The sequence below is a fragment of the Paralichthys olivaceus genome, chromosome 15 (assembly GCF_024713975.1).
Source record: "Paralichthys olivaceus isolate ysfri-2021 chromosome 15, ASM2471397v2, whole genome shotgun sequence".
NCBI lineage: Eukaryota > Metazoa > Chordata > Actinopteri > Pleuronectiformes > Paralichthyidae > Paralichthys > Paralichthys olivaceus.
The window spans coordinates 6,661,970-6,689,441 of NC_091107.1; the positions used below are offsets into that span (position 1 = coordinate 6,661,970).

At 40.6% G+C, this 27,472-nt stretch overlaps 1 protein-coding gene across 2 annotated transcripts; it reads left to right on the forward strand.

Moving 5' to 3' along the window:
- The first annotated feature begins 828 nt into the window (after positions 1-828).
- pds5b (PDS5 cohesin associated factor B) lies at positions 829-26,344 on the forward strand. 2 transcript variants are annotated; one of them, XM_069510460.1, is made up of 35 exons: positions 829-978; positions 6,673-6,800; positions 7,108-7,311; positions 7,659-7,745; positions 10,644-10,741; positions 11,374-11,500; positions 11,874-11,954; positions 12,436-12,576; positions 13,547-13,662; positions 14,512-14,606; positions 14,807-14,952; positions 15,973-16,124; positions 16,917-17,030; positions 17,582-17,663; positions 17,767-17,815; positions 17,935-18,074; positions 18,634-18,749; positions 18,858-18,963; positions 19,431-19,591; positions 19,810-19,933; positions 20,239-20,397; positions 20,533-20,601; positions 20,707-20,843; positions 21,064-21,187; positions 21,387-21,591; positions 22,063-22,177; positions 22,378-22,510; positions 22,600-22,719; positions 23,077-23,139; positions 23,244-23,389; positions 23,606-23,678; positions 24,450-24,865; positions 24,975-25,055; positions 25,293-25,392; positions 25,520-26,344. In XM_069510460.1, the coding sequence occupies exons 2-35, from the start codon at positions 6,693-6,695 to the stop codon at positions 25,550-25,552; spliced, it is 4,221 nt and encodes a 1,406-aa protein (XP_069366561.1). In that variant the 5' UTR covers positions 829-978; positions 6,673-6,692; the 3' UTR covers positions 25,553-26,344. The 2 variants fall into 2 exon arrangements, with proteins under 2 accessions (XP_069366561.1, XP_069366562.1); XM_069510461.1 differs by lacking the exon at positions 829-978 and adding an exon at positions 1,912-1,931.
- Positions 26,345-27,472: the final 1,128 nt, after the last annotated feature.

The window sequence follows — 27,472 nt, forward strand, 5'->3', positions numbered from 1 at the left end:
GAATTGTCTCCTCAGTTAATGGATAATAAATACAGTTCACACAGAGGGGACGCAGACGTCATCAATGAGAACAGTGTGTTTGTGTGACCTTGTTTCATTCATCACTTTATTTTAGAAAAACTCATTTCAAACACATCCTGCTGCTGCGTTCAGGTGCTGTGGGAAACTACACTCTCCACACAAACCACAGAAGTAAAGGCAAAATGTCACTTAGTCATGCAAGACATTAGTTTGGCATTTAACATAAACACTTCATCTATTTCAGAGTATGTTCACTTACAGGCTGTAGTCTAACTTGTTATTAGAGTCATTTTTTCTCCTTATTTGTCACAGTGGTCAGACCACAGTATTGAATTTACTTCATAGAAAATAATGAAATTTTTTCTCTATATTTTTAAGATGTTAAACTGAACATAGTTTAGCAGAACTGGTAAAAGAAAAAACTATTCACACATATAAACAACTTTATTTATGAACTAAATCAAAGACAATACGTACATTTATTTACACATACCGCTTCAGTTTTCAAATTATAAGAAAAGAAATAGCAAAAGAAGGACTGTAAAGAGCTATGAGTGGTCATCAAGACTAGAAATACTCTAATAATAATATATATAATTAATATATATTTAAATAAGGAAAGATTTAATAACCACAAGGACTCATCAGAATACTGTACAAAGTAAAAGTATTGCACTTATATGAAATTGATCTTGCACGGATACCAATGGAATAAACACATTATCTCAATTATATATTTAAAAATAATAATTTGAGTGTATGTGCAGTGACATGAGGATATTGTGATGACACGAGCACCACAGCCCTACACGCAGTCGCTCTATAGGTGGCGCTGTGCCCTCGCAGGTCATTCGTACCCATGGGCTCCAGAGCTCCACATATTGGCGCCATTTTGGAGCTAGGAGGGGGAAGAGAGCTGCAGAGGAGGACGCGACTGATCCCGATTCACCGTAACAGGTAAGAGAAATGCACCGACCCGCTGGATTGACACGCGGCTGTGTTTTATAGACGCGGCGGCGGAAAGCGAGACGCAGCCCGGTGTGCGGGGGGAAGTGTCCGCGGAGTAGCCCGGTTTCCCTCCCTCCTCCCCCGGGCGGAGAGCTGAAGCGCAGCCCGCCTCGCTCGCTTGTGTTCCTCGGCTGCCGCGGCTCGATTCGCGGCGCTGGTCGACCTGGTCCTGCGGCGCAAAAAAAAAAAAAAAAACTGGTTAGCAATAGAAATTCGAGACCCGTAGTCCCGACAGCTCCGGTGAACAGCGGCTCGCCCCGATAGCTTCACCGCGATCGGGGGTGTCGGTGTAACGGCGGTTGAACCGGGCTGTTTGTCCAGTGTCCGCCCTCTTGTCACTGAGATTGTTGCTGCTGATGCTAATGCTAACGTTAGCCCCGCTGTGCGCACTAGCTAGCTGGCTAACTGCAGCTAACTCGATTAGCAACATTACAGCAACACGGAACCGGGCATGCACCGCGGTCCTCGGCCCTGACACGCTGCCGTACCACAACAATAAAGCCCCGCGCATCCACGCGGTGTTTCCCCCTCTCTGCGCTCACTCCCTCCCGAGAAAACACACTAATGCTAACAGTGTCCCGGCGGCTGCTCGGAGGCTAAATATTGTCGCTGTGACTCCCAGCGTGGCTGTTTTTTTTTTTTTTTTATTGCAGAGACGTCGCCTCGTAGCGTAAATGGTTTATTTAGCTGCTGATCGGCTGCGTCTCAGAGATCGGAGCCGTGTTTAGCCTCCTCTAACCCGGGCTCTGCAGCACTGAGGGCAGCGCACATGGTTGTTGTTGTTTTATTCATTATAACGTTTGCAAACAACACAAGCGGGCTGAGGAGAAGGAGAAGCGGTGAGAGAAAAGCACAAAGACAGGAGGAGGTGTTCCTCCGGGCACAGCATGGTGGTAGATAAAGTGAGTCTGGTTTGACAGCTATCAGTCTGGGATTATTGATTATTGTCTGATGGTCAGTGGGTAACACAAGCGTCTTTATTACCTGGATACTTTGCATATTTACTACAGTGCAGCTCTGTAACTATTCACACATTTTAGTTTTCATATTATAGTTGAGCCTTCTCTTCTGATTCTGCTCTTGTACTTTGGGTTCTTACAGTATATATATTTATCCTCCTCATTACACTCACACTATTTTATCCATGTCTTGCTTTATTGTTTCTCTCACTTCTCCTCTGACATTCATCATTACAAGTTAAGCACCATAACACCAAAGCAGATTCCCAGTGTGTGAACACCTGCTCGATTGTGATTCTTATGTGCCAAATTATATCAAGATAAAACCCGACATCAGTTCATGTTGCTCGTCATCACATTCCACATAATTATATAAACACAGATTGTTGCTCCTGATTGAAGTTTGGGTTTTTAAACTCTTCTTTATGAGAATGATAAACAGAAAAAACAATTCAGATGTAGATCAATAATGTGTCTGCACAGTTCATAAGTATTCTATTAAAATATATTGAGCCTTTGTTATATGGCTATTGATGGAACTTGTTTTTGAGAATAATTGATATTGCTTAATTACCAGCCCCAATTTAAGGACTATTAGAATTATATTTCATTGAAATAACCTTTATTATTCCATTTAATATGACTACAAAAAAAGCTAAATGGGAATTGAATATAACAACACATGTAGGGCAAGGGGAAATTTTGTGTTTGAACTTGTACATATTTTTTTGCTATCTTTATTAAATGGCTTTGCACAAAACCACATTTCACGGATGAGTGTTTCATCAGGAATTGCGCTGTCATACTTCTGGTTAGAGTTAATGTTTCCTTTCGCTGGCTGCAGCCCAGAGACTTCACTTTTCCTTCACTAAAAGAAAAACAGAGCAAAATTGCATCTGGTCAAATTCTTTCTCTGTAAAAATCCACGCTGGTCTCGTTTCAGTTTTGTTGAATGGATACTGGAGAGGGGAAAAACAAAGTCTGAGCAGCCAAATAACTGCAGACATGTGATTGAGCTGGGCTGTCTGTGTGTAGTTTGTGTAACTTCTTATGAGGTTTACCTCAACCTCTCTGTCTCATTTGAACAACCTTTGGACTTGTTTTAGTTTCTCTGCTTCATTTATTTAAAGGTAACTGAGCTAAACTGGTTCTGATTGGAAGAGATTTGTTTGTTTGGTAAATGTCTTATTTCATGTCATTGCATCTGGGTGTAATCTGATGCTTCCCTTAGCAGTGGGTTTTCCTTCACTTTGTGTGTGTGCCTGTGTGGAGGTCGTTGAGTTCCCTCGTACAACCCTCCGGTGTCCAGTGGTGTCCTTCCTCTTGTTGCTGCCTGTCGCACTCTCCTCGCTGGGTAAAAACCTGGGGGTGTCAGTGTCAAGGTTCAGATTAGGTTAGGAGAGCTGCCCTGAGTCTTCCTATTTCTGCTGGCAGATTTGTTTAAGGGCTTAAAGGGGCAAGCAGCAGACTGATAGAAAACACTCAGTGGGGGGATCAATGTGTTTTGACTGTGATAAAGTAGTAATGAGTAGAATGGGGCCCATGTTCAGGGGGTTGACTGTAGGGTAAAGTTTGCCTGTTTGTGATCATTTGGTTCAGCTTCTGATTCAAAGTGAAATTGTCCCAGATGGATGGTACCCAGACCATCCTAAGTCGAGAAATACTCTACTTTGATTGGCTGCCAGCGCTCTCTGTGTCAATGCGGTAGATGGAGAGAGATATGGACTCAAATTTGGCAGCAGCTGGGTGGTGGAACAGAAGGTCAGAATCAAGCAAGCTGGCTGCCTGCCAGTGTCCAGTTTGTGCTTTTGGCTTTGTGAATCTGTGTGTGTGTGCGTGTGTAAAAGCCCAAGTACAACTGCGGGAAATTGTTGGACTGCGATTAAAAACTCAGTGTTGCAGTCTCGCCTCTAAATCAAACCCACAAAGAGCCTTTGTCAGACGGCAGACCTATTGACCCAGACTCCTTCACAATAATCAATTGTCCTTCAGAGATAAATGTGTTATGAGAAAATCACAAACAAGTGTGTAGTCACACAAGAAAAGCAGATGGTCTGTTCATTCATCTAAAGCAGTTATTAACAGTATACATGCAAGTCTTTGTGTGTAGTTGGGATGGATTTTATAGGGTGTGATATTGGAGCAGGACAGAAACACCATTTATACATTCAGCAGGCGCAAGTGCTGAGGCATATTACACTTCAGTCAGTTTTGGTCGTTAACCAGTGAAAGCTGCGTAAGTGCCAAACTTGTCATATATGGCAACCATAGTGGAAAAAAACGAGACGAAATGTACCTTGTGGGAAGTGCTGTCTTTGCACAGTAGTTCTACTGACTTTGTATCTGTCTATGTCAGATGTTTATAAATGGTCTATAGTTTGTAATAAAATCATGAATAGAGCAATAAAGGGCACAGAGTAGAGGATCTCTCCACCAAGGCCCAGCACAACATGTTCATGTTTATTCATGCAAAAGGGACAATGTACTTTAATTAACATGCATACTGACATCCAACATGTAAATGTGTCCAATTTAGCCATGCAGGCCAGTTTTCATCTGCAGGTTGATGGTTTAAAAAAAAAAAAAAAAAAGATGACGCATGTATAAAAAACAAAGAGGTACAGACACTTAAACACAAATAGTAATTACTAAGAGTACAAATAAATAGTAAATAGTGTATAAATGTACAATATGAAGACACGAGTGTCAGGTAAAACGCATATATGCTTAAAACACACACACAAATCACTCTCCTTAAATTCAATCAACTGCACCAAATTGCAGTTTGGTTATGTTTCCTAAATATGCCTGATTTATTCCATAAAGATGGATGAATCATTCCATGGGAAATTGGTGTAAATGTTGAAAAATGCCCAACGTCTCAAAAATTCAAATGCCTGGATCTGCCCCCAAAATGGAATTGACATGTTTCTCTGTGTCCCATCCTTCCAGTCGTTTTTTAGCATAATCCTGCTGAAAGCAAACAAACCATGTCCAAGTTAAAAATGTAAATAAGCAATGTCATAAATTCTCAGTTGGACATTTCTGTTTGTCACATAGTCTGGAAATAGCATCGAGTCACACAATTAGTTTTTTCCTCTAACGTATTTTTTTAGGGGAGAACACTGATACTGTAAGACCCATTAAATCAGGACAGAAATGGAGCTGGTTAACAATCTGGAAAAAGACGATGCAAGGCACACAAATATCATCTGTGTTTACGAAACTGCTACAAAGCTATTATAGGGAGCTTTGTTGTGACCCATCGAGTTTAATGGAAGTGTACTTAAAAACATTCTTTACACATACTCATCCATGAAGAAGTTTTAAAATCCCTGATTGTAAGAAACGGCTCACTTTGGTGGAGGTCAGGGCTTTACATCTCAGCTAATGACTAACATCCAGTGTGAAATACCCATAGTCCATGTCACGTTACAGCTGCTCAACATTGACAATGGTGTTTCTGTGTACGACACAAAAAAATGTTGATTATTTAATCAGCCATGTGATTTCAGGTACAGATGATGATGATTTAACATGAGAAGAAAACACAGTCATAGTTTTGTCTGTGAAATGTAAAACTTTTCACCAGTTTCCACAAACTAAATGTGATTTCTTCAACTTGCTAGTTTTTTCCAGCCAACAGACAAAAACCCAAAGATATTCAGATTATTGTCATATTATTAAAAAAAAAAAGCAGCTAATCTTTACATTTGAAAAAATCTTGAATATTAGACTTCTTTTTTTATAAGAAATTAATCGACAGGCTTGTTACTAGCAATGACAATAAATGTCATTGATTGCAGCCCTTTGTAAAATATTTCTAGGATGAACTAAGAGACTCAGACGTGGATCTGCTTTGTCCCTGGTTGTCGCATTAATCACACGGTTGGTGGTTTGATCCCCATCTCCTCCGGTCCCCATGTCGAAGTGTCCTTGAGAAAGATACTGATCTCAGAACTGTCTTTCTGGAACTCACTTAATGACAACCAACAAATAACCATAAAATGAAGTTTGTCAACAGGCTGTCGTCAACATGCTGTCAGGCTGACTTCACATTATGCAAGTTGTGTGTCAATATACTTAAAAATGAGAACCTGACCATGAAGACACTCGCCTACAAACCCCGACACCGTGAAGGTGGCTGAGCCCTGCTGAAATATTATTAGTTGAACATATTTGTCTCTTTTTTTAATTTCTTAAATGGACAAAAAGCAGCCGTGAGGTCAGGCAGTCCAGTTTTCTAGCAGAGAGCAGTGTAAAGTGCAGTTTGACTTATGTGACCATGAGCGGTGCACTAAATTGAAATGGAAAATGAAAGCACATTTTGCATTATATGAATGCCCCAAACATGAATCTGTTATAAACCCTGACAGGCAGCAGTAATGATTTGTGGAAGATAATTATCACAGCAGCTCACAGTGAAAAGTCAACTCTGAATACAGCTAATTAATTTTGAAGAAAGCTGTACTTGTCTGTGAACCCTGCTGAACAGGTTCTGTTGGTTCTATTGCAACTTCTTGTGAAGCATTAAAAAATATTTGCCTTGGGTTGCAAGTTAGTAAACAGTGTTGTTGGGCAGTTCGTCTAAGACTTGGGATTTTTCAGTCAGTTGTTTCTGTTCTGTTGCACATTCTCTCTTGCTCTCAGGTATTTCATAACCAACGTTGTTCTGTCTCCTCAGGCAGTGAAGAGCTAAAGAGGATGGCTCACTCTAAAGCTCGAGCCGCAGACGGGAAGGTGACCTACCCCCCGGGGGTCAAGGAGATTTCTGACAAAATCTCTAAGGAGGAAATGGTCCGCAGGCTCAAGGTTGGTGTCTTTCTCCCTTTCTGCAGCAATTATTATTCATCATATGTATATTTTGTTGTATAAATATTGATTGATTCAGATTCTTATCTAGGAATAATTGACCAGAACTAATGATCACTAATGCATTATTGATTTAAATGTTTGATTTTTGTCATTGCATGGTGCAACAGAGCAAACTGAAGGCCATGGAGGGATTTTAAATCTCTATGCCCTACAGTTATGGTTCCCAAGGTTAGAAGAACAGAGAAGCTATTCAGCCAACAAAACCACTAATCTCTGCTCTCTCCATTTAACACCCCTCGTCCAGATGGTTGTAAAGACCTTCATGGACATGGACCAGGACTCTGAGGAGGAGAAGGAGCTGTACCTGAACCTGGCCCTCCACCTGGCATCAGACTTCTTCCTCAAACACCCAGACAAGGACGTTCGTCTGCTGGTGGCCTGCTGTCTAGCGGACATATTCAGGATTTACGCCCCGGAGGCACCCTACACCTTCCCAGAAAAACTTAAGGTACGTTCCTGCGCTCCATCAGAATTTCTCAGTGTTTTAATTACATAACATAATTGCATCTTCCCTGAAGTATTCACTGTCCAGTAACTGATCGATTGATTTGTAATTTCATTTGGCAACTTTAGTGGAGTTGGCAGACATCACTATTCACTACATGCATAATTGCTTCTTATTGTGTCTTCAGCTATTTTAAGTTTCTTCTATTGATCATTCTTAACTTATACTGTAGCTGCAGAGTGTAGCACTATAATGTAGCGGTGCAGTCCAAATCACACCTAAATTCGGTAAATGACTACAACTGTGTGTGTGTGTGGAACTTTTATTGTGTGTTTCTTTATTGTCTGCAGGACATTTTCATGTTCATCACCAGACAGCTCAAAGGACTGGAGGACACCAAGAGCGCTCAGTTCAACAGATACTTCTACCTGCTCGAGGTGTGTGACTTTATCGAATTAAAATCCAGGGTTGAATCTGCTTGAGTCTGAATCCTTTACAATTCTTCTTCTTCTAACCGTTTAACATGTCAAGTATCTCAAACATCACTAATCACCTTTTTTTGGCTGAGAAGACAGAAAGTTTTTATGGTGGCAGCCTAATCAATGCAGAAACAAATGATCTCCTGATTCATAACTGTGAAGCTAAAATATTGATATGACATACATAAAAAAATGACCAAGATATTTTCCTGAAAATGCTGTGATTTGATCTGATTTCTTAAGATAAGACAGCTTGCAGAGAGCACATCCGATTTAGCCCTTACACAATCGGCAGCAATTAATGGCAGCCAACACAATCTGCCACCAGAAATATTTACGATTATACCCAGTGACAGGGTCAGTAAAACGAGCAGCCTTCTACGCAGACATGTTCTTAATTTCTTATCAAAAGCACATTAAGAGTTGAAAGGAAATGTTGGATAAGAGATGTGTCACCATTGGCCCATAAGAAATCTGGTCATTTTGCCACCTGGGAACCGGCTACTGGAAACTCACCGCAGTTTTATACAAGTCTCAAACCTGAGCAATGATTCATAAAGGCAGAACCTTTTAAAGCCTGTCTTGTAGTTTGATATTGTTGTCAGTTGAAAGCTGAAGGTTCCCTATAATCTGATTCAAGACATGAACGAGGGAGCAGGATCTTTTTAGTTTGGGAGCCACAATGGTGCAATATGTCATTTAAACAGGTGCAGTGTGGAAACCTGATGCCTTTAGTGAGCACACACTGAGAATGAAGCTTTCAGAGAAGTAGAAGGCAACTTGTGAGCAGTTAAAAACAATGTAGCTTGAAAATAAGGGAGGGAGGAGTAAATGTAATAAAGATTTATATGGGGATTTAAAATTTACTGTGGAAAAAATCCATCTGCCAAAACGTTATTATTCTAAGCAGAGTAATATTTAAAAATATGACTGGAGGGGATTTTTCAACATGAGCTGATGGTATGTTGGAAATGTTATGGATAAGTTCCATGGTAATTTAGGCCAAATCTCCTTCATGAAACAGTCTCTCCTCAAAATCAAGCCTGGCTTCAGTTGTAATCTATATTAAATAGCTGTGTGGATGAAGGCCTCTACTTTTTGGATAGATGCAATTTATAACAACTAGTTTTGACATTTTTCTCTTTTGCTTTTCACTTAATTTACACTGTTCGGTGTTGATGCAAAGTCTTCTCCCTCTGTACGAGATGTTATCTGCTGTTGATCAGTCAGGAAAGAGAAACCAGTGTTTGCTGGTGAAGTGATTTCTTATTGAACGGTTTATAAATGGCAGCTGGGACGGACACTTTCTCCCAAGGTTAATGTGGACAACTCAGCCCAGTCAGGACTTCATTTGGTGTTTGGATTCTTGACCCTAATATCTGTTTCTGTGCATAGAAACACTGTCAGGTGTTTTATTTGAATTTGATTATTTAGATTGTCATAGAATTTGACCTCTGGAAATTTGCTGTCTCATGCAACCATGTGTTAAATAAATAATGTGGCAGAAGAGTGTGGAGACACAGAGGAAGCTGTGGTGACAAAATTACATGCACTCTCTCCTGCTGTGTAACGGAACATTATACGTTGGTTAATTACCCAGTACTACTTATAGGAAACATGTTTATATCTGCAGTTTAGTTTTCCCTCTCCTTCAGGCATTACTTGTGTTTCCATCAACCCCCCCCCCCCCCCCCCCCCGAACTCTTTTTATACACCAGTTCAAAACAAATCATAAAAAATGTTGTGTACCTTCACAAGCCCTTCAAACCTCATCAGTCAGAATCCTTCTTCTTATGACCTTTTTTTTTTTTAAACATGAACTCTTACAAAGCAAGTTGAGTCTAATTGGAAGTAAACATATTTTGTTTTCAAGTCAACTTGTATTTACTTCTATTTATTTGTTTTGAATGGATGATTTGTCATGCTCGAACTGTTTCTATTATTAGACCCCCTCTGTGATTTTTTTTTTTTTTTTTCTCCAAAGAAGCAGCTCGCAATAAATCAAACAACTTTTTGGGACAAGCTGTAGTTACTTTCTGTGGAAGACAAATGGCAGAATGTCCCTCTGAGTAAATGTATCTTTGTTTTTCCTTATTATGTCATTTACAAGCCAGTTTTATTTGAAAAAAAACAAAAAAACATCAGGAATTTAATATATCTGTTCTAACGATATATTTTTTTGTGACATTCTGATCCTGCAGTTTTTTTTGGCCCTGATTTTGTGTGAAATCCTTTATAATCAAGCTTCTGCTGATAGTTTAATATTGATTTAAAAAGCCTTTGCATCTGACAAATTGAAGTAACACAACTCTAGACGTCTTCATTTCATAAACCTCTTGACCTAAATACTGAAGATCATCGGTCAAAAACATAAATATTAGAGTTTTAATTTGCTGCCGGGAGAATGCAACATGTGACATGAGCGACGAGAGAGAAGATGTCTCACTCTGTTGGATTTGTTGGAACTGAAGATAAGGTTTAATAATTCTGTAGAATTCTCAGTTCTGATTTTGTGATAACTGACACGACGAAGCGTTATTATAACAATGACTTTCTTAACTGGCTAAAAGGGAAAAGCTGCAGCTTAAAGTGTTCTACACTGATTTGATTGTTCGTTGTGGAACTTAATGAGTCAGAGTCAGTAACCGCTGCACCCAAATATTACTTAGAATTTTTATTTGATAATTATCATTGTGTTATGCAGCAGGGCACTGCAGAGTATAAACTTTCTTTGAAAGTCAACCACAAAGCAAACACTGCGGTCCTTCCCTACCCTCGTTCTTTCACCTTCCTAATTTGCATTTGCATTGTGAGTCACATTGTCACTAACGTCCTGCCTCCTCTCTCATTGTTCAGAACATAGCTTGGGTGAAGTCCTACAATATTTGCTTTGAGCTCGAAGACAGCAATGAGATATTCACCCAGCTTTACAGAACGCTCTTCCAGGTCATCAAGTAAGTTGTTTTAAATCAAATCTTTCATGGTCACCTGTTCAGTGTTATTGATCATATTTTCATATTCATGAGGTGTTTAGCTCTGGCAACCCTTAACATAACAGATTGAGCCTGTGTGGCCATTTCTTCTTCTACCTCAGTTTGTCTCTGCTGCTACATCATGAAACCAACCAAGTGTGGTTGTTTGTCTTTGATTGCCCTCCCTCCTTCCCCCCTAACCCCCCATTCTCAATTTCACCCCGCTCGACACAACCTTCAGGGCTGAATTCTGCAGCACCAGAGTTGGAACTTTGCCACTGGAACGTGTGTGTGTGTGTGTGTGTGTGTGTGTGTGTGTGTGTGTGTGTGTGTGTGTGTGTGTGTGTGTGTGTGTGTGTGTGTGTGTGTGTGTGTGTGTGTGTGTGTGTGTGTGTGTGTGTGTGTGTGTATATATGTATATGGGTGTGTGTGTGTGTGTTTTCATAGTTCAAAGTAAATTGCAGCTTGGTCACCCAGCATAGGTGATTTACACACACAGAAATATGTAGGAATATTTGACCCAAAGGAATCAGTGTTAAATGTCATATTTAAAATAATGCAGTGATGCCTATCTTGCCCTTTGACCCGTCTTGCTCTGTTTCCTGTTTCCCTAGCAATGGCCACAACCAGAAGGTGCACATGCACATGGTGGACCTGATGAGCTCCATCATCTGTGAGGGAGACACTGTATCACAGGAGCTGTTGGACACAGTGTTGGTCAACCTGGTGCCAGCACACAAGGTAATGTGCGCAATGAGGCAGACATGATAGAAACACACAAACACACTCGTACTTCTAACATGAAGTTAATATGAGAAACTGCTCAGTGTGGGATGTTGATCTGCGTTGAGTTGAAATCATCAGTAGACTGAAGCCAATTTCATTTTCCATACCTCGTAATTCAGTGAGACCCCTGCAGGGCACAAGTGGTAAAGCATCATTTGCACAGACATGTCTAATTCAATCTTCCTAATGAGATTCTTCTGAGTGAATAACAAGAAATCACAGACTACTGTATTTTTCACATTATATTAATTAGTTTCTGTCACAAAGACACTTGGACGTGTTTCTGGTCTGCTGTTTTTATCCACCTGTTGTTTTTCTGTCTGTCTAGAATTTGAACAAACAAGCTTACGACCTGGCCAAAGCTTTGCTGAAGAGGACTGCTCAGGCTATTGAGCCTTACATCACTAATGTAAGATTAACACACCCTTGTTAATTTTGTCTTTGCCTTTTTTAGCTGGTTGGTGATTGACTTTCTACATTGCAATTATGTACCTCCTAACTAGTGCACTCGTAATACAATTCAGAAATAATGCTTTTCACTGCTGTGACATTTGTTGGTGAAAAGGTGTGAACTGTAACCACAGAGTTTTCCTCATGTATCCTAACAAGAAGAGCAGGAAACAAATGTTGCTACAGAGCCAGGGCAGGTCATGCTGTAATTTTTCAACGCAAGAGGCTCATATCAGAGCAAATGATACAGTGGATGTTAAAATCAGCTATTAAACAGAAAACATTTGATGCATCCAAACATTTGTGCCTAGCCTCATCACACTTATCACCAACCAGATGCATGGAAGGCAATAAACAAGGAGCCATATATCAGAAACGTCTGGTTGAGTCGCAAGAAAAGCAAAAAAACATTTTTCCTCCCTCTCTTTCTCCTTCATCAGTTCTTCAACCAGGTGCTGATGCTGGGAAAGACCTCGGTCAGTGATCTGTCCGAGCATGTTTTTGACCTCATCTTGGAGCTTTACAACATCGACAGCCACCTGCTGCTTTCCGTGCTGCCTCAGCTAGAGTTTAAACTCAAGGTAAAAACACTCTTTCAGTTCAACTTTGAAGAGCAACATTTTCTTAAACTCTAGCTGCCTGTTTTCTCTTTGAACATCCTACAGTTGTCATATCATAAGTAAAACTAGAGACATTATCATTATCAAGATCCATGAATTATTTCTGTAATTGTAATTGTAAAAGAAAAATGTCTGGATCTGCTCCTCTGTTCAGATCCACACCATAATACAGTGGTTTCTTTCTTGGTGCAAAAACATAATCTCATCTGCAAAAATGATAAATGGCATTTTTATTGTGTTTCACTCTTAATTAATTGGACGTACAGAAACTGAAGCAGCAGCAATCCTCATGTTGATGTTGATATTTTGAGTTTATTAAGGCACCAGACTAAAAACCTGAATTCTCTGACTCATTACCCGCAGAAATGCACATTCTCTCGTCCCTATTTGTTGTTTCATATTAGAAAGATAAAGCAGCCAGTCAGCATAATGTTGCCTCTGCAGTGTCTCATCAAGGCATCCTGCTGATGGATAACGCTCATTAACTGTTCGGAGGGAGTGTAGATCACGGCTGCCTTCTCAAAATAATAGCTGTGATAAAATCTCTCCCCCACAGTCAACACAAGCGCTCATTCTGTCTCTTTTCAACTTTCTCCTGTGAAAGTAAACCAGCAACCCCCTCTCTCTCTCTCTCTCTCTCTCTCTCTCTCTCTCTCTCTCTCTCTCTCTCACTCTCACCCTCATCCTTTCATCCTTTCATCCTCACTCATTCCCTCAACCTAACTTCTCCTCCTATGTCTGTGCTTCTAATTGTCTCGGCTGTTTCCTCAACTTCACACCTTTTCCCCCAAAAAAACATTGCTTCCAAAGAAACTGCTGCCTCTGTGTGCTATGAAGGGATTTATGTTTCCAGCGATGTTAATGTAAATGACTTGGCTGTAAAATCAACAAATTCTGTGCATGATTTCTCTCCTTCCCTGTGTCTCTGCAGAGTAACGATAATGACGAGCGGCTGCAGGTGGTGAAGCTGCTGGCTAAGATGTTTGGAGCCAAGGACTCAGAGTTGGCTGCGCAGAACAAACCACTCTGGCAGTGTTACCTGGGCAGGTGGGTTTCAGTATTGTGGCAATGGCAACTGCAGATCATTGGAAAAGTCTTTAAGTACCTGTATTTTAATACAATCAGAGAAATGTGCAGATTTGACTGCTTGTTTCTTATTAGTCTCGCACCCTAATTAGATTTGCTTTGCTTAACTAGTTTTTATTTGTTTAAACAAAGATATTTGTGCTCTATTTACTTTGGGATGAGCTTGTTTTCTGTCTCTTGGTTTATGACTGTTCTTCTGAGATGCTGCATACACACAAACTTTTAGTTTTAAAATGCATCACGGTTGCTACGTTTACGCCTGAGCTGACGTCAATAGTACCAAAAGACCACGAGGTTTGGAATTGTGCTTGCTTTTTGAAAATACAAGGTCTTACACACTCCCTTCCCCATTGGTTCTATCAGCCATGGCTCTACTAGCAGCGGTGAAGGCAAAACACTCAGTGTCAGTAACAGTTCCACCTCTTCATCGGCTCGAGAAAAAGAAAACCCTCTTTTACTTTCACCATGGCCTTTCCTTATCCGTAATGTTTTCTGGGAAAAAAAGCAACAAACTAGAGTAGACATTTTCCTTCCTGTTTACACTGACACACTCATGCTCAGTGAATGTGAACAGTCATGGGATATGTGTTTTCAGATGGGTCAGTACTAACAGAGCTATTTACAACATGGAGCCAAAACACCTGTGTGTACGGAGATCGTTTCAGTTTTCAAATGCTGTAAAATGAAAACGTATAAGTGTGGATGAAGCCTGAATGTGTGTGTATGCAACAAATATGCTCAAGGCTATTTTTGCCTTTCTGTCACCTTGTAGAGTTGCTCTCAGTAAAGTTTGTTTTTCTCTTCCTAAAGGTTTAATGACATCCATGTGCCTATCAGACTGGAGTGTGTTAAGTTTGCCAGTCACTGTCTCATGAACCACCCGGACCTGGCCAAGGACCTCACAGGTAAATCACAAAAACCTGCTCTTATGTAAAAATTACTTAAAAATACAATTAAGTGTAAAACCCATTGCAACCACTATAGTGAGTCTGAGTGTATAATTTAGATTCAACGAGAAACAGTCGGCAGGTTTTTTTTTCTCTGTGTTAGAAGTGGCTGTTTTTTTCTCACATCCCACTCGTTTGTTCCTGTGTTTCTCTCCCAGAATACTTGAGGGTCAGATCACATGACCCAGAGGAGGCCATTCGCCATGATGTCATTGTCTCTATAGTAACCGCTGCCAAGAAAGACTTGTCTCTAGTCAATGATGCATTGCTCAATTTTGTAAAGGAGAGGACCCTGGACAAAAGGGTGAGTGGCCAAATTCAGTGTATGTGTTTGGATGTTCTCATATAGTTTATAATGTGTTGTATGTAGGTCAGGACAATACAGCAGAGACGTTTTCAGATTTGTTTTCATTGGGCTGATAATTATATTTGTCACAAAATGTATTACTAAGGTGGATTTTCTGTTGTGGTTTAAGAATCACTGGTAAATTAAGCACAGAAAAATGACCTGTAAACAAACCGGTACACCTCTCTAATATATCTCATCTCACTTTCAACAGTACCTGTCAGCAAATGTTATTTGCTTTAAAGAATAAAGAATTGTGCAATATGAGGTGGCTAGTAACCAGGAGGAAGGCCATAGTTATGTTGCGGTTCAATGCCTCTTTGAGAGCCTCACTGCGTGTTTCAGCGATTGGGTCTAATTAATTAATGATGCTTCCTCTCTGCCTGCTTTATTAGATGGTGATGCTGTAGTTTGTGGTATTCTCATCTTTTTGCTTCTAGTTTTCAGTGTAGATTAAATTATACATCGCCAATCTGTATCATTTTGCATTGAGCTGCATGTTGGACTGTTTCGTCCACTCTGTGGCCTCAATCAGCTGGAGTTCCACAAATGTGTTGATTTTCAAGATCTCTTTTTCTTCTTGTGCTGACACATGAAGTTTCTTTTCAGGGAAAACTTCCCCCTCTTCTTACTACCCAACATTTGATACTGAGACAACAGCATGTGGTGTGTTTAGCTAACTCGGCCATCCCCGCTGTGCTAATCTGGGAAAGACGGCTGTTCATTCCTGAAGGACTGCTGCATATTCAGCAAGAAAAAGCTTATATTCTGTTGTGCCAAGTCAAGGAAAATAGCTTGTCAACAATATATAGTGATTTTTTTTTTTTTTTTTATCTCTTTAGTGTTTACATCGATCCTGTCGCACTGCTTCAGTTAAATGATAATTTTTCTTTTAGGGTTTATGACACATCTAGGAACAAATAAAGGTCTGTGTTAACTAGTTATCTCTCTTTGTCTTCCTGTGTCCTCTCTCATCAGTGGCGTGTACGTAAGGAAGCCATGATGGGTCTGGCATCGATCTACAGGAAGTACTCACTCCAGGGAGAAGGAGGCAGGGAGGCCTCGAAACAGATATCTTGGATCAAAGACAAGCTTCTTCATATCTACTACCAGAACAGCATTGATGACAGGTATGTGTGTGCATATGTTTCTGTCAGTTGTCATATAAATCAAAACAGCCCACGGGGTAAGTGTTTAAAAGTATTTAAATCTGTTTCTTAAAGATGCTGGTTGTACTCTATGCGCTGTGAGATTCTTGAATTATTCTTGAATCATCTCTTCAGCTGGAAAATTCTCCAACATGGAGAATGTGCAGTAGCTCTCTGGGGTCTGTTGAAAGTCATTCTGTGAAACGTCAACGAGCCATGGTGAGGCTGAGTGGGCACCCCTGCAAAAAAAAAACAACCTATATGGAAAAGACAACAAATTCTCAAAGCTCAATGGTCTCAGATGTAACTTCAGAGGAATGTTTGAGGGTGCAGTTAATCTTCGAATGACTCTTTTGCAGGGGAGCAGCTCAGCTGCCAACAGGAAAATCCTGTATTGTAACAGGCAGTTCCTGAGGGTGTGAAAGTGTGTAACTGGAGCTTCAACAACTTCTCTCCTGAGGTTTTTCCGCTATAGGCTCTGCCATAATCCTGGTCACTGTAGCCTGCTCTATCGTATGGCCGCTCCCTTTGCAGCGCTGGCAAACCATTCATTGCTGTTTGGCATAAAATGCATCAATGCATAAGCACAGGAATAATGCCACAGAAGCCAGATTTAAAATGCTGGTCTACTGCAAAATACAGAGAGATGTACTCGGCTCTGATGGGCTTAATCAGCATTTTGTGAACTCATTTGGCGAGGGCTCACAGATGTTGCTGTAAAAGTCCTGTACTTTAAATCTCCTGCTTTAAATTTGTTTCTGTCTGTGTGTTTAGATTACTGGTGGAGCGCGTCTTTGCCCAGTACATGGTTCCTCACAACCTGGAAACCACAGAGAGGATGAAGTGTCTTTATTACCTATATGCCACCCTGGACACTAATGCTGTCAAGTAAGTTTTTCTCACTCACGCAGACTTTTAGGCATCATATTAAGATAGTCCTGTTCATGTTGTAATGATAAGTGAAGATTTGGATCTTTACACCAAATTAGTGGGTTATTTAAACTTGTTAAACCCACTTAAAAAGGTGATTTACTCCTCTCCTATTGCCTCTACAATAGGAGAGCAGTAGAGGCAATAGGAGAGCACCCCCCCCAGTGCGTCATGTTCGACGTGACGAATTCATGGAACACTGAGACACTCTCTCACCTCACTGTCTTGCCAAATTGGAGTGTTCACCTCTTTGTGTCATTTCCATCACTCCTGATTAAAACCTGTGTGTCCTACAGAGCCATTTAAGCCAGAAGTGATTAATGATTGTATCCATGTTTGTGGATTTTAGAAACAAATAGTAATTTAGTCCTAAAATAACTTTCTTTAATAGTAAAGTAACTCATCTGTTGGATAGGAATATACACTTCTCACTCCACTATGCTTCTACTAAACCTCATCCACATTTGTTTGTCCAACCTTTTGTTTCCTTCTCCTCCTCTGTGCCTCAGAGCTCTGAATGAGATGTGGAAGTGCCAGAATCTGCTGAGACATAACGTCAAAGACCTGCTGGATTTGGTTAAAAAGCCCAAGGTAACTCTGAGCACAACACAGTGCAAATATATAAAAGCCAGCAGATAAATGAATGTCCCCTCACCTCATGTTTCTTGTTGTTTTGTTCATGTATTTATTGTAGTCTGAAGCATCCAGCAAAGCTGTATTTGCCAAAGTCATGGTGATCACAAGTAAGTGATTTCAACAAGCAACTAATGGTTTGAATTAAGAGAATTAATGATCAAGAGAAAAAAAATCGGAAACTGGGAAACTTTACCGCCAATAAGCTTTGAATCCTGCATGTCTAAAGGGAACCTGCCGGACCCGGGTAAGGCTCAGGACTTTGTGAAGAAGCTGGCTCAGGTCCTGGAAGATGACGAGCGAATCAGAGATCAGTTGGAAACCTTAGTCAGTCCCAGCTGCTCCTGCAAGCAAGCGGAAGTTTGTGTGGTGAGTTACCGTCTGAAATCACAGTAGAGACATTCTATCACTTCTCCACCAGCTCTTTTTTTATTTAAACACATATAATGTCTCTAAGTTTGATTCCTCTTTGTTTCTTTGAAGTTGCTCTGTTTTCATTTCTTGTTGAACATTTAATCAGAGTAACAAAAACTTGTTTTATTGGTGATATTTTATATTTTCATAGTCTGCAAAGCTTGGTGGCAGCTTGGATTCATGGTTACATTAGGATGCCAGCAACAACTAGTTTTTAATGGTGTTTGGAACTAAAATTCTAAGAAAAAAACAACAATTTCAAACTACCCATCTAGCATATTTAATTTCACCATCTTCTGTATCTTTGCTCAATATGTTTGCTACTTTTCGTGGTACAACAGTATTTAATGTGAAGTAGGGGTTATAATTTTACTGTAATAAGACCTTAAATACTTAAAATTACAAACCTGACAATCCGTCCATCTCACAGAGGGTCCTCAGCTTTTCTGCATTTCAGAATGATTATTTTTCTTACCAATATTTCTTTTTCATTTTTTCTATATTGTATCTTCAGAGAGACATCACTAAAAAGCTGGGCAGCCCCAAACAACCCAGCAATCCATTCCTGGAAATGGTCAAGTTCCTGCTGGAGAGGATTGCTCCTGTACACATCGACACAGAATCCATCAGGTACGCCGTCATATTTACTCATAGATGACAAATAGCAGTCGCATTGAAATTGAACCGTGCAGTATTTGACCTTTCTTCCTCTCTTTCATCTGTTCTATCATCCATCAGCGCTTTGATAAAACAAGTAAACAAATCGATAGATGGAACTGCGGATGATGAGGAAGAGGGCGTTCCCACTGATGAGGCCATCAGAGCAGGACTGGAACTATTGAAGGTAAAAATGGCAGCTGTATACCACTCTGTATCAATGATGAATGAATGATGTTGTAACTTATTCCATTATCTCATATTATTGCTCCATTTAACAAAATGGTCTGTAATATCGCCCCTGCTCTGATCAGTTCTGCTGCTGGGGTGTCAGAATTTATTGAGGTCTAAATATTTCATCATTCTCTGTTCGGGTTGAGTGAAATAATTAGGGACTGACAAACGGGTAGAAAATGAACATCCATTGATGGAATGTGCTTTCCTGCAGTTTCGCACCTGGAAGTGGAGCGGGCAGCAGCAGCCGTCACTGTAGCCATGAAAAAATATTTATTATATTATTATATGTCACATTAATAATGATGGCGTGAAGACGTATCCCTCTGAGTTTATATTCAGCCCCTTCTTAAGAGAGCATTGATCATTATTTATCAGAAGTCGTCTAGTTGTTTGAGCTTTTGTTTTTCCTCCTCACAGGTGCTGTCGTTCACACATCCGGTGTCGTTCCACTCTGCGGAGACGTTTGAGTCTCTGCTGGGATGTCTGAAGATGGATGATGAGAAGGTGGCCGAGGCTGCGCTGCAGATCTTTAAGAACACTGGCAGCAAGATGGAAGAAAGTTTCCCTCACATCAAATCGTACGGTTCCATCACCCCACTGATGTTTTTATTCATTCTCTAGTTTACAGTAGGATGTGTGCAGTCACACTCCAGTGTTCAGTCACACAAAGAAATCACTGTTGTTTCTTTATCTGACGAAAACCTGGCACACTGGCACAGAGCACACTGCACTCTGTAAGTCAAAACAATTCTTACTGCTGGGTTTTAAACGTGTTCTTCTCTCCTGCTCCCCTAAGTGTTTTACTGCCGGTACTGCAGGCCAAAGCCAAGAGAGGCCCCCCTCGCCAGGCTAAGTATTCCATCCACTGCATCAACGCCATGTTCACCAACAGAGACACACACTTCGCCCAAATCTTTGAGGTCAGTCAGTCTAATGTTTTTGGCTTTATACTTTTTAACATGTGAAATTAAAAAGCTTGTGAACCGCTTTGAACAAATCAGCCTTTATAACCTTTTTAACTGTTGTATGTGCTCTGTTTGATTGTATCTTTTGTGTAATATTTTAACAATATAAAAAAGATACCACATTGAGTAATGCTCAGTTTTTACTTCATGTGCTGTCATCAGGAAAACAGTGAAGAAACTGAACCATGTCTTTCTAACCTTGACATGCAGACATACTGTTGGTCCTTGATCAGTCAATGAGATGTTACTTGTTTCTACAGCCTCTGCACAAAGGTCTGGACCCTGCAAACCTGGAGCAGCTCATCACTCCTCTGACCACCCTGGGTCACCTGGCTCAGCTGGCCCCGGAACAGTTCGCCGCGCCGCTCAAATCTCTTGTTGCCAATTTCATCGTAAAGGACCTGCTCATGAACGACAGGGTACGCACGTGATCTTTTGTTTTTTGATCAACATGTCATATTTTGGGGAAGGTCTGAACGATACTGCTCTGAGCTCCTTGGACAGATTTCTGTCATGTGATGTCAGGTTTTTAAAGTGTTTGTGTGTTTTTCTAGATTCCAGGCAAAAAGACGACTAAACTTTGGGTTCCTGATGATGAAGTATCCACGGAGACTCTGGCCAAGGTCAGCAGTGAACGCTTTTTTCTCTGAACAGTGTTTATATGAATTTCCATATTATCATTATCTAGTTTTTTTATGGGTTTTGACTTTTGACCCTCCTCTGTTCAGATCCAGGGAATAAAGCTGATGGTGAGGTGGCTGCTGGGAGTAAAGAACAACCAGAGCAAGTCAGGCAATTCCACCCTGAGGATGCTGACTGCTATTCTACACAGTGATGGAGACCTGACTGAGCAAGGCAGGATGGGGTAAATGACAAAGCCTATTCTTCTTAATAAGACAAAGTGTATGTGCGTTTCTAGAACAGCTCAGAAAAACCTTGGTCTCCAGATTATAATCATGTAATTTTCAGTAATGCACTGGGTTTTTTGGTATTGTGGAGCCTCGGGGTGTATGGCTTTAATCTTAAACTCATTTTCAGATGTATAAAGAAATCTTTGTCTCTGTCTCCTTCCTCTCATCCTCCAGTAAACCAGATATGTCAAGGCTGCGGCTGGCAGCTGCGTGCGCTCTGCTGAAGCTGGCACAGGAGCCCTGCTACCACGAAATAATCACACTGGAGCAATATCAGCTGTGTGCTCTCGTCATCAATGTAAGACCTGCCTCATATCCCCTTCTTATTCAAAACTCCTTTTCTTTGCATCCTAGTTTTGATTTATAGTTTAGATTTCTATAGTTTGGATTTCTATTGTTTTTAAATTATGTATTACCCAATCGTTCTCTGAACCCTTTCACTGCTGTCTCCTCCTCCTCCTCCTCATCTTTGCCTTTGTTTTCTCTTTGCTACACAGGATGAGTGCTACCAGGTGCGGCAGTGTTTTTCCCAGAAGCTCCATCGTGGCCTGTGCCGCCTCCGACTGCCTCTGGAATACATGGCAGTGTTTGCTTTGTGTGCGAAGGACCCTGTTAAAGAGAGGCGGGCTCATGCACGCCAGTGCCTGGTGAAAAACGTCAACATTCGCAGAGAGTATCTCAAACAGCATGCGGCACTCAGCGGTAAAAAAATGAAATGCCAGTTGTTGATTATTGCATGAAATCTGACACTTGTACAATTCTGTAGTGTGTAAATGTAAACTAAAAATGTGTCAGTTTCCAAAGATGCCTTTGACAATAATGACATGACGAATTAAGAAAAAACCTAAATCAATAATTGGTATCACTACAATTAACCTTTTAAAATGAGGTCAGTTCTTGCACAAGCATCTTGTAGAACTTGCCTCAGTTTTTCTTTTCATGTGACGTCAGGCTTGAGATCAGAGCTCTTTTGGGGCCACACCATCTGTTGCAGGATTGTGTAACAAATAACAATCTAAAGTTTCTAGAACTGTAACAAAAAGGCTGCGATAAGAATATTTCATTCGACCTTAAAGAAGAAAATAAAATGTAAATAAACTTTTGCTTTTCTTGGCAGTAGTATCACTGTTGTTATGAGGTCAAATTGTAATATTTACCTTGTGTGCTCGACAGACAAGCTGTTCTCTCTGCTGCCGGAGTATGTGGTGCCCTACACCATCCACCTGCTGGCACACGACCCAGACTACGTCAAAGTACAAGACATTGAGCAGCTCAAAGAAATTAAAGAGTAAGTAGTGATTGATAAAGTCATGGTTGCTGATTAGAAAGGTGATAAACAATACTATGACCCACCCCCACTTTATTTTCTGCTGCTACTGTTTCATTATTTCGATTATTCATACATTTAATCTTCCAAGAGCTTTAAAGGAAAACGCTAACAATCATGGCTGCCCTGTGTGCTGATGTCAAACCTCTCCTCCTTGTCAGGGCTCTGTGGTTTGTGCTGGAGATCATCATGGCCAAGAATGAGAACAACAGCCACGCCTTCATCAGGAAAATGGTAGAAAACATCAAACAGACGAAAGACGCCCAGGCCTCCACCGATCCCAAAACCAACGAGGTACACAACAACTTCATGTATTATAAAGACGGTGTATATATATAAATGCCATCCTGAGTATCGTCCTCCTAAATGTGTGTCTCTCACAGAAACTCTACACAGTGTGTGACGTAGCCATGCACATTATCATGTCAAAGAGCACCACCTACAGCCTGGAGTCCCCAAAAGATCCTGTGCTGCCCTCTCGCTTCTTCACCAAACCAGACAAGGTTGGTGGTTCCACCCCAACGAATTCTCCTAGAAACCTTTTTAAAAAGCATGTTTCATTGTATGTCATTAGATTTTGTTGTATGCACTTAAAATGTTTCATTTAAGAAACAGATAAACAGCTGATTTATATTTTCCTACTTGTGGTAGCCAATAGGAACCTGTTGTTAGTGTGTACTCACCAGTGTTTTGAGTTAACATGGTCTTGTTTCCAGAGGAATGATCACATTAACTGACTAATAACGTTGTTTGGCAGAAAACCATCTACCCATAATCCTCAGCATGTGTTTGATTTTGGAGGTGGTTGTTGTTGTTCTCTATGCGAACAAGCTTTCTGACATAAAATCGCTCTCTTTCAGAACTTCAGCAACACAAAAAATTTTCTCCCACCAGAGATGAAGGCGTTCTTTACCCCAGGAAAGGTAAGAATAATCAAATCTCCCTGTATTACTGTTGGTTTTGTGTTTTGTGGAATGGAACACGTTTCAGCTAAACTCTTGTCGTCTCTCGCTCTGGTCTCCTCCAGCCCAAGTCTGCAAACGTTTTGGGTGCAGTTAACAAGCCGCTATCGTCAGCAGGGAAACCGATCCAGAGTAAAGCTTCTCGTATGGAGACCGCCAGCAACGATGACCCCTCCTCAAACCCCGGTTCCCCACAACGCAGCAAGACCAGGTTTAAAACATATAATACATAATAACACATTTGTGTTCAAACCCTGATGTCAGCCAGTGTTCTGCACTAAATCCAGGTGCAAGGAAACTGTCTCACAGAGAGTGAAGATGTTCACTGATTTATGCACATAGATTATAAAGAAAATACATTTCTGCATCGTTTTTGCACCGTGAGTTAAATGTATAAAATATTAATTGAGTAATTTGTGTATTTCAGACTTGACAGCACAGAAATGGATCACAGTGAGAACGAGGACTTCAGCCTAAAAAGAGCTGACAGCACTGACAAGGTATGACACCTCATTATATACACTGATATATCAACAATGACGTTCCACCGCTGGATGTAATACATTGACAGCTTCTGTTTTCTTTTCATGCTCTTTAGCGACATTATAATTGAGAGTTCTGTGTTTTATCAGAGTGAAAATGATCATCAGAGTATTCTTGATGATTAGAATTTTCTGTCTTGTGTATAAATACCTTCTGACAGCTCCAGCAATCATCCTGAAAACATCAGTTGTTTGGTGTCAGTCTCCGACTCCAGTTAGGAAGTTATTTTTATCACAGTAACTGTAAATTAGTTTGTATTAAACAATTGGGACAAAATTCTGGGTTGTTTTATAAAACGTGATCGTAATGTCAAATCTTGATGAAAACATGCGGTTCCCTCATTGTTTTACTGTTGCTGCACAAATAAACATGAAACTTTATCTGACACAGAATCTTGGTACAAGTGGACACGGGCGTGTTGCTGTGAGCCAGTGAAGTGTCGCCTATCATAAACCCTTGTGTCTCTGTGTTTTGATTCTACTGAGCAAACACCAGCTGGATTTAAGTCAAGATAGGATTCACAATAACACTGTGTCCCAAATAACAGGCTCCAAAGCAGCTTCGCCCTTTGTCTGGTTTTTTTTGTTTTTGCATCTGTTTAGTTTAACAATCCAAAAATTCAGACTGTTCAAAAAGAACTGTAGTCTTCATCACAGGTATAAGAAATAATCAGTCACACATTCTGCAGCAGGAAGCAGGTCATCAACCATTCTTTGTCTCTTTTACAGGATATTGAAAAGCCCCGAGGTCGCAAACGTGTCGTAGCCTCCAGTGACGACCAGGACAACAAGCCAAAACGTGGGCGCAAGAAGGCGGTAGCCAACACGACCACAGCTGCCGAGTCCGAGGACCAGTGGGACGAAGACAATCGGCCAGAGGACGAACAGAACAGCCCGCCGAAAAAAGGACGCAGGGGCCGGCCTCCGAAATCTGCCACTGCCAGTCAGGACACACCCGCAAAGGGGAAGAGAGGGCGAAAGAAGGCAGCTCCTCCACCAGAGGACGAAGAAGAGGAGGAGGAGGAGGAAGAGGACAGGGGTGAGGAGGAAGCAGAGGACGACGACGAGGAGGACAGGAGCAGTGAAAATATGGAGGTGAAGACCAAAGGGGGAAGACAAGCCAGGACGCCGCGGCGATCACAAGGGTAAGAAACAAAAATCCAATCATTCAGCTTCACTAACAATGATATTCAGGTTTATTTCTGTCTGTTAGATTTCAGTCTTGACTCAGCCGTTGTTTTACACTTTGAACAGCTCGGAGTCAACAGAGTCGACACCACAGAAGAGGAGAGGACGTCCGCCCAAATCAGCTCAGCCACCCGCCAAGAAACCAGCGTAAGATTCTCAATAACTATGAATACGTCCATAGGACGTGGGTCCTCCATGTTGTTGTCGTCATCATGTTCAATCACACGGGGAGATGCCTCCTTTTAGCATTTAGCAAAAAGACATGTTAAGCCAGGCTGCAGCGTGGGCCCATGTGGGTGCTGCTGATTTGTCCTCCTCATGTTTTTACACGATGTGTTCCTGTCGCATGATGAAGCTAACGATTGATTGTCTGTCCCCTTGTAGTCGTGGCGGTCGATCGAAGGCAGCTGCTGCTAAAGATGACTCTGAGGAGGAAGATGAAGAAGAAGAGGAGGAGGAGCAGGAGGATGAGCCAACACCGAGGGTACAGAAAGCATTACATTTGTCATTTCAGGGAATTCTGTGTCTCAGACCAAGTTGTACAAAGAAGCTTAAAAACACAGTTTCCTGTCCAGAGTTTTCACCTTGTTTGTTGTTGTCTTTTTCCTCAGGGTCGCAAGAAGGCAGCAGGACGAAGAAGATGAGCTATAAAAAAAAAAAAAAGAAGAAGAAGACACTGTCTACTCTAAAGTCGTGGACGAATGACGTAGGAAAGAAAAACATGGACATTGAACTTTTTAAACTTTTCATACGCCGATGCTCCCTACTGTTACACAAACTCACACACTTGCATATACCACACGCACACAGCATCAGTACATCCAGAATCATCAGCTGTGGTTTGTTGCATTGTGTTGCATTGTGATGATGTTCGCCACATTAAGTAGAAACAATTTTAACAGAAAAAACGACAAAAAGATCACGCTCTTGTAAATAGTCTCTCGTGTCTGTTTCATGTTCTGTTGTTGTGTTTGATGCTGACTGGGGGGATGCTGTAAAAACCTTCAGCCACCGATATCATTATTAGAATTATTATTATTATTATTCAAATGCTCCCATTAAGCAGCATTGCTTATCAATCTTCCCTCTGTGTCCCACTTTTAAAAACTGAACGAGATTAACCATTATCTTTTTTTGTGACGTTAATCGTGTCATTTTACTTTAAAAGACAACATCTGTTTTTGTTTACAGCTCTGTATATTAATACGTTTTTTTTTACCATGTATTGAAAAGCTAAAAAAATGTCAGAAACCTGTCCGAACGTAGAGTTGCCTCTAAAAGCGATTGTAGTGTGCGTCTCATTTTTAGGTTTGTATTTACCGGTAGACAGAAGTCATGAGCAGCCGTGGTTGTAGTTTTACTGCTGATTTAACTTGGTTTCACATCCACCCAGTCAGATCCTCCGTTGTATCAATATAATTCTCTATAAAACCTGACACGCTCCACTTCTCTTTATTTCACTTGTCTTCGCTCGTTCTTGTTGACATCAGCAGCTGGGATTCCATCAGGTGTGACACAGATCAGGCAGAAGTTTGTCAATCAGGTAGAGATAAGTTTTCAGAATGTTTTGTGTTTCTTCTAAATACCTGAAACTGAGTCCATTTTAAGCTTTACCTTTATTTATTAAAACCTAAAAAAAACACACACACACACTGCAATCAGAACCTACCTAGAATTATTAAAAGGTTGTTTTAGAAGCTGATAATGATTTTTTTATATTTTGATAAATATAAAAACTAGTGTTACTCAGTAGTGTGCATACCTTCACCTCAACAGAATCACGTAAAATATCACTACTTAGATTTTTGATTGATTTTGATCTGCACCAAAATGTAATTAGTTTCTTCCCTGACCCAAACCACATCCTTCCACAGTGTCAGTAATTCATCAAGTAGTTTTTGCATAATCTTGCAGACAGGGATGAAAACAAACTCCTTGGCAAAGGTAATATTTGGCAATAATTCTGAGCCTCTGACAAAGAAATGTCACTGACACTTAATATTTTGCAGTTTAAAACATAAACTGTATCATAACAAATCTACATCTATCTACAAATACAAAGAAAATGCAAACACCATCAAAGTTTTTTGAATATTAATTAAGAAAACAACATGATTTTCTGCAGTGATTCAAATTAAACGTTTTCATATCAGTCAACAAACGCAGATTCTGTTTTATCGGGGACGGATGATATTGGATAACCCACAAACTGGTCCTGCTCTTGGTTCTTTGGTTTTGGTTCTTACTGAATGTCACCTGTTAGAGAAGAGAGGGAAGAGTTTGGGATATCGAGGCTGAAACAGCTGTTGGTTCTAAATTCAAATTAAATCTTCTGTGTCTGAAAACTGAGCAAATTAACCTGCTGCATCTTTTATCTTTTACCAGGTTTAAAACAGAAAAAGCAAAGTGACATCATAATGACTTCAGAAGGTTTTGGAATCTTGCAAACAACCAGAGGAAATTCACTCTTGCTGTTGAGGTATTATTGATTTACACGACACAGCACACGCCACATGTTTGATGTGGATGGAAACATAAAAACCACCAACAGCTTTAGCAAACTG

Coding starts and splice junctions, on each gene's coding strand:
- pds5b (XM_069510460.1), top strand. CDS start 6,693: ATGGCTCACTCTAAAGCTCGAGCCGCAGACGGGAAGGTGACCTACCCC. Junction 17,816..17,934: donor CAAAGTCATGGTGATCACAA/GTAAGTGATTTC, acceptor GCATGTCTAAAG/GGAACCTGCCGGACCCGGGT. Junction 19,934..20,238: donor ACTTCGCCCAAATCTTTGAG/GTCAGTCAGTCT, acceptor TTGTTTCTACAG/CCTCTGCACAAAGGTCTGGA.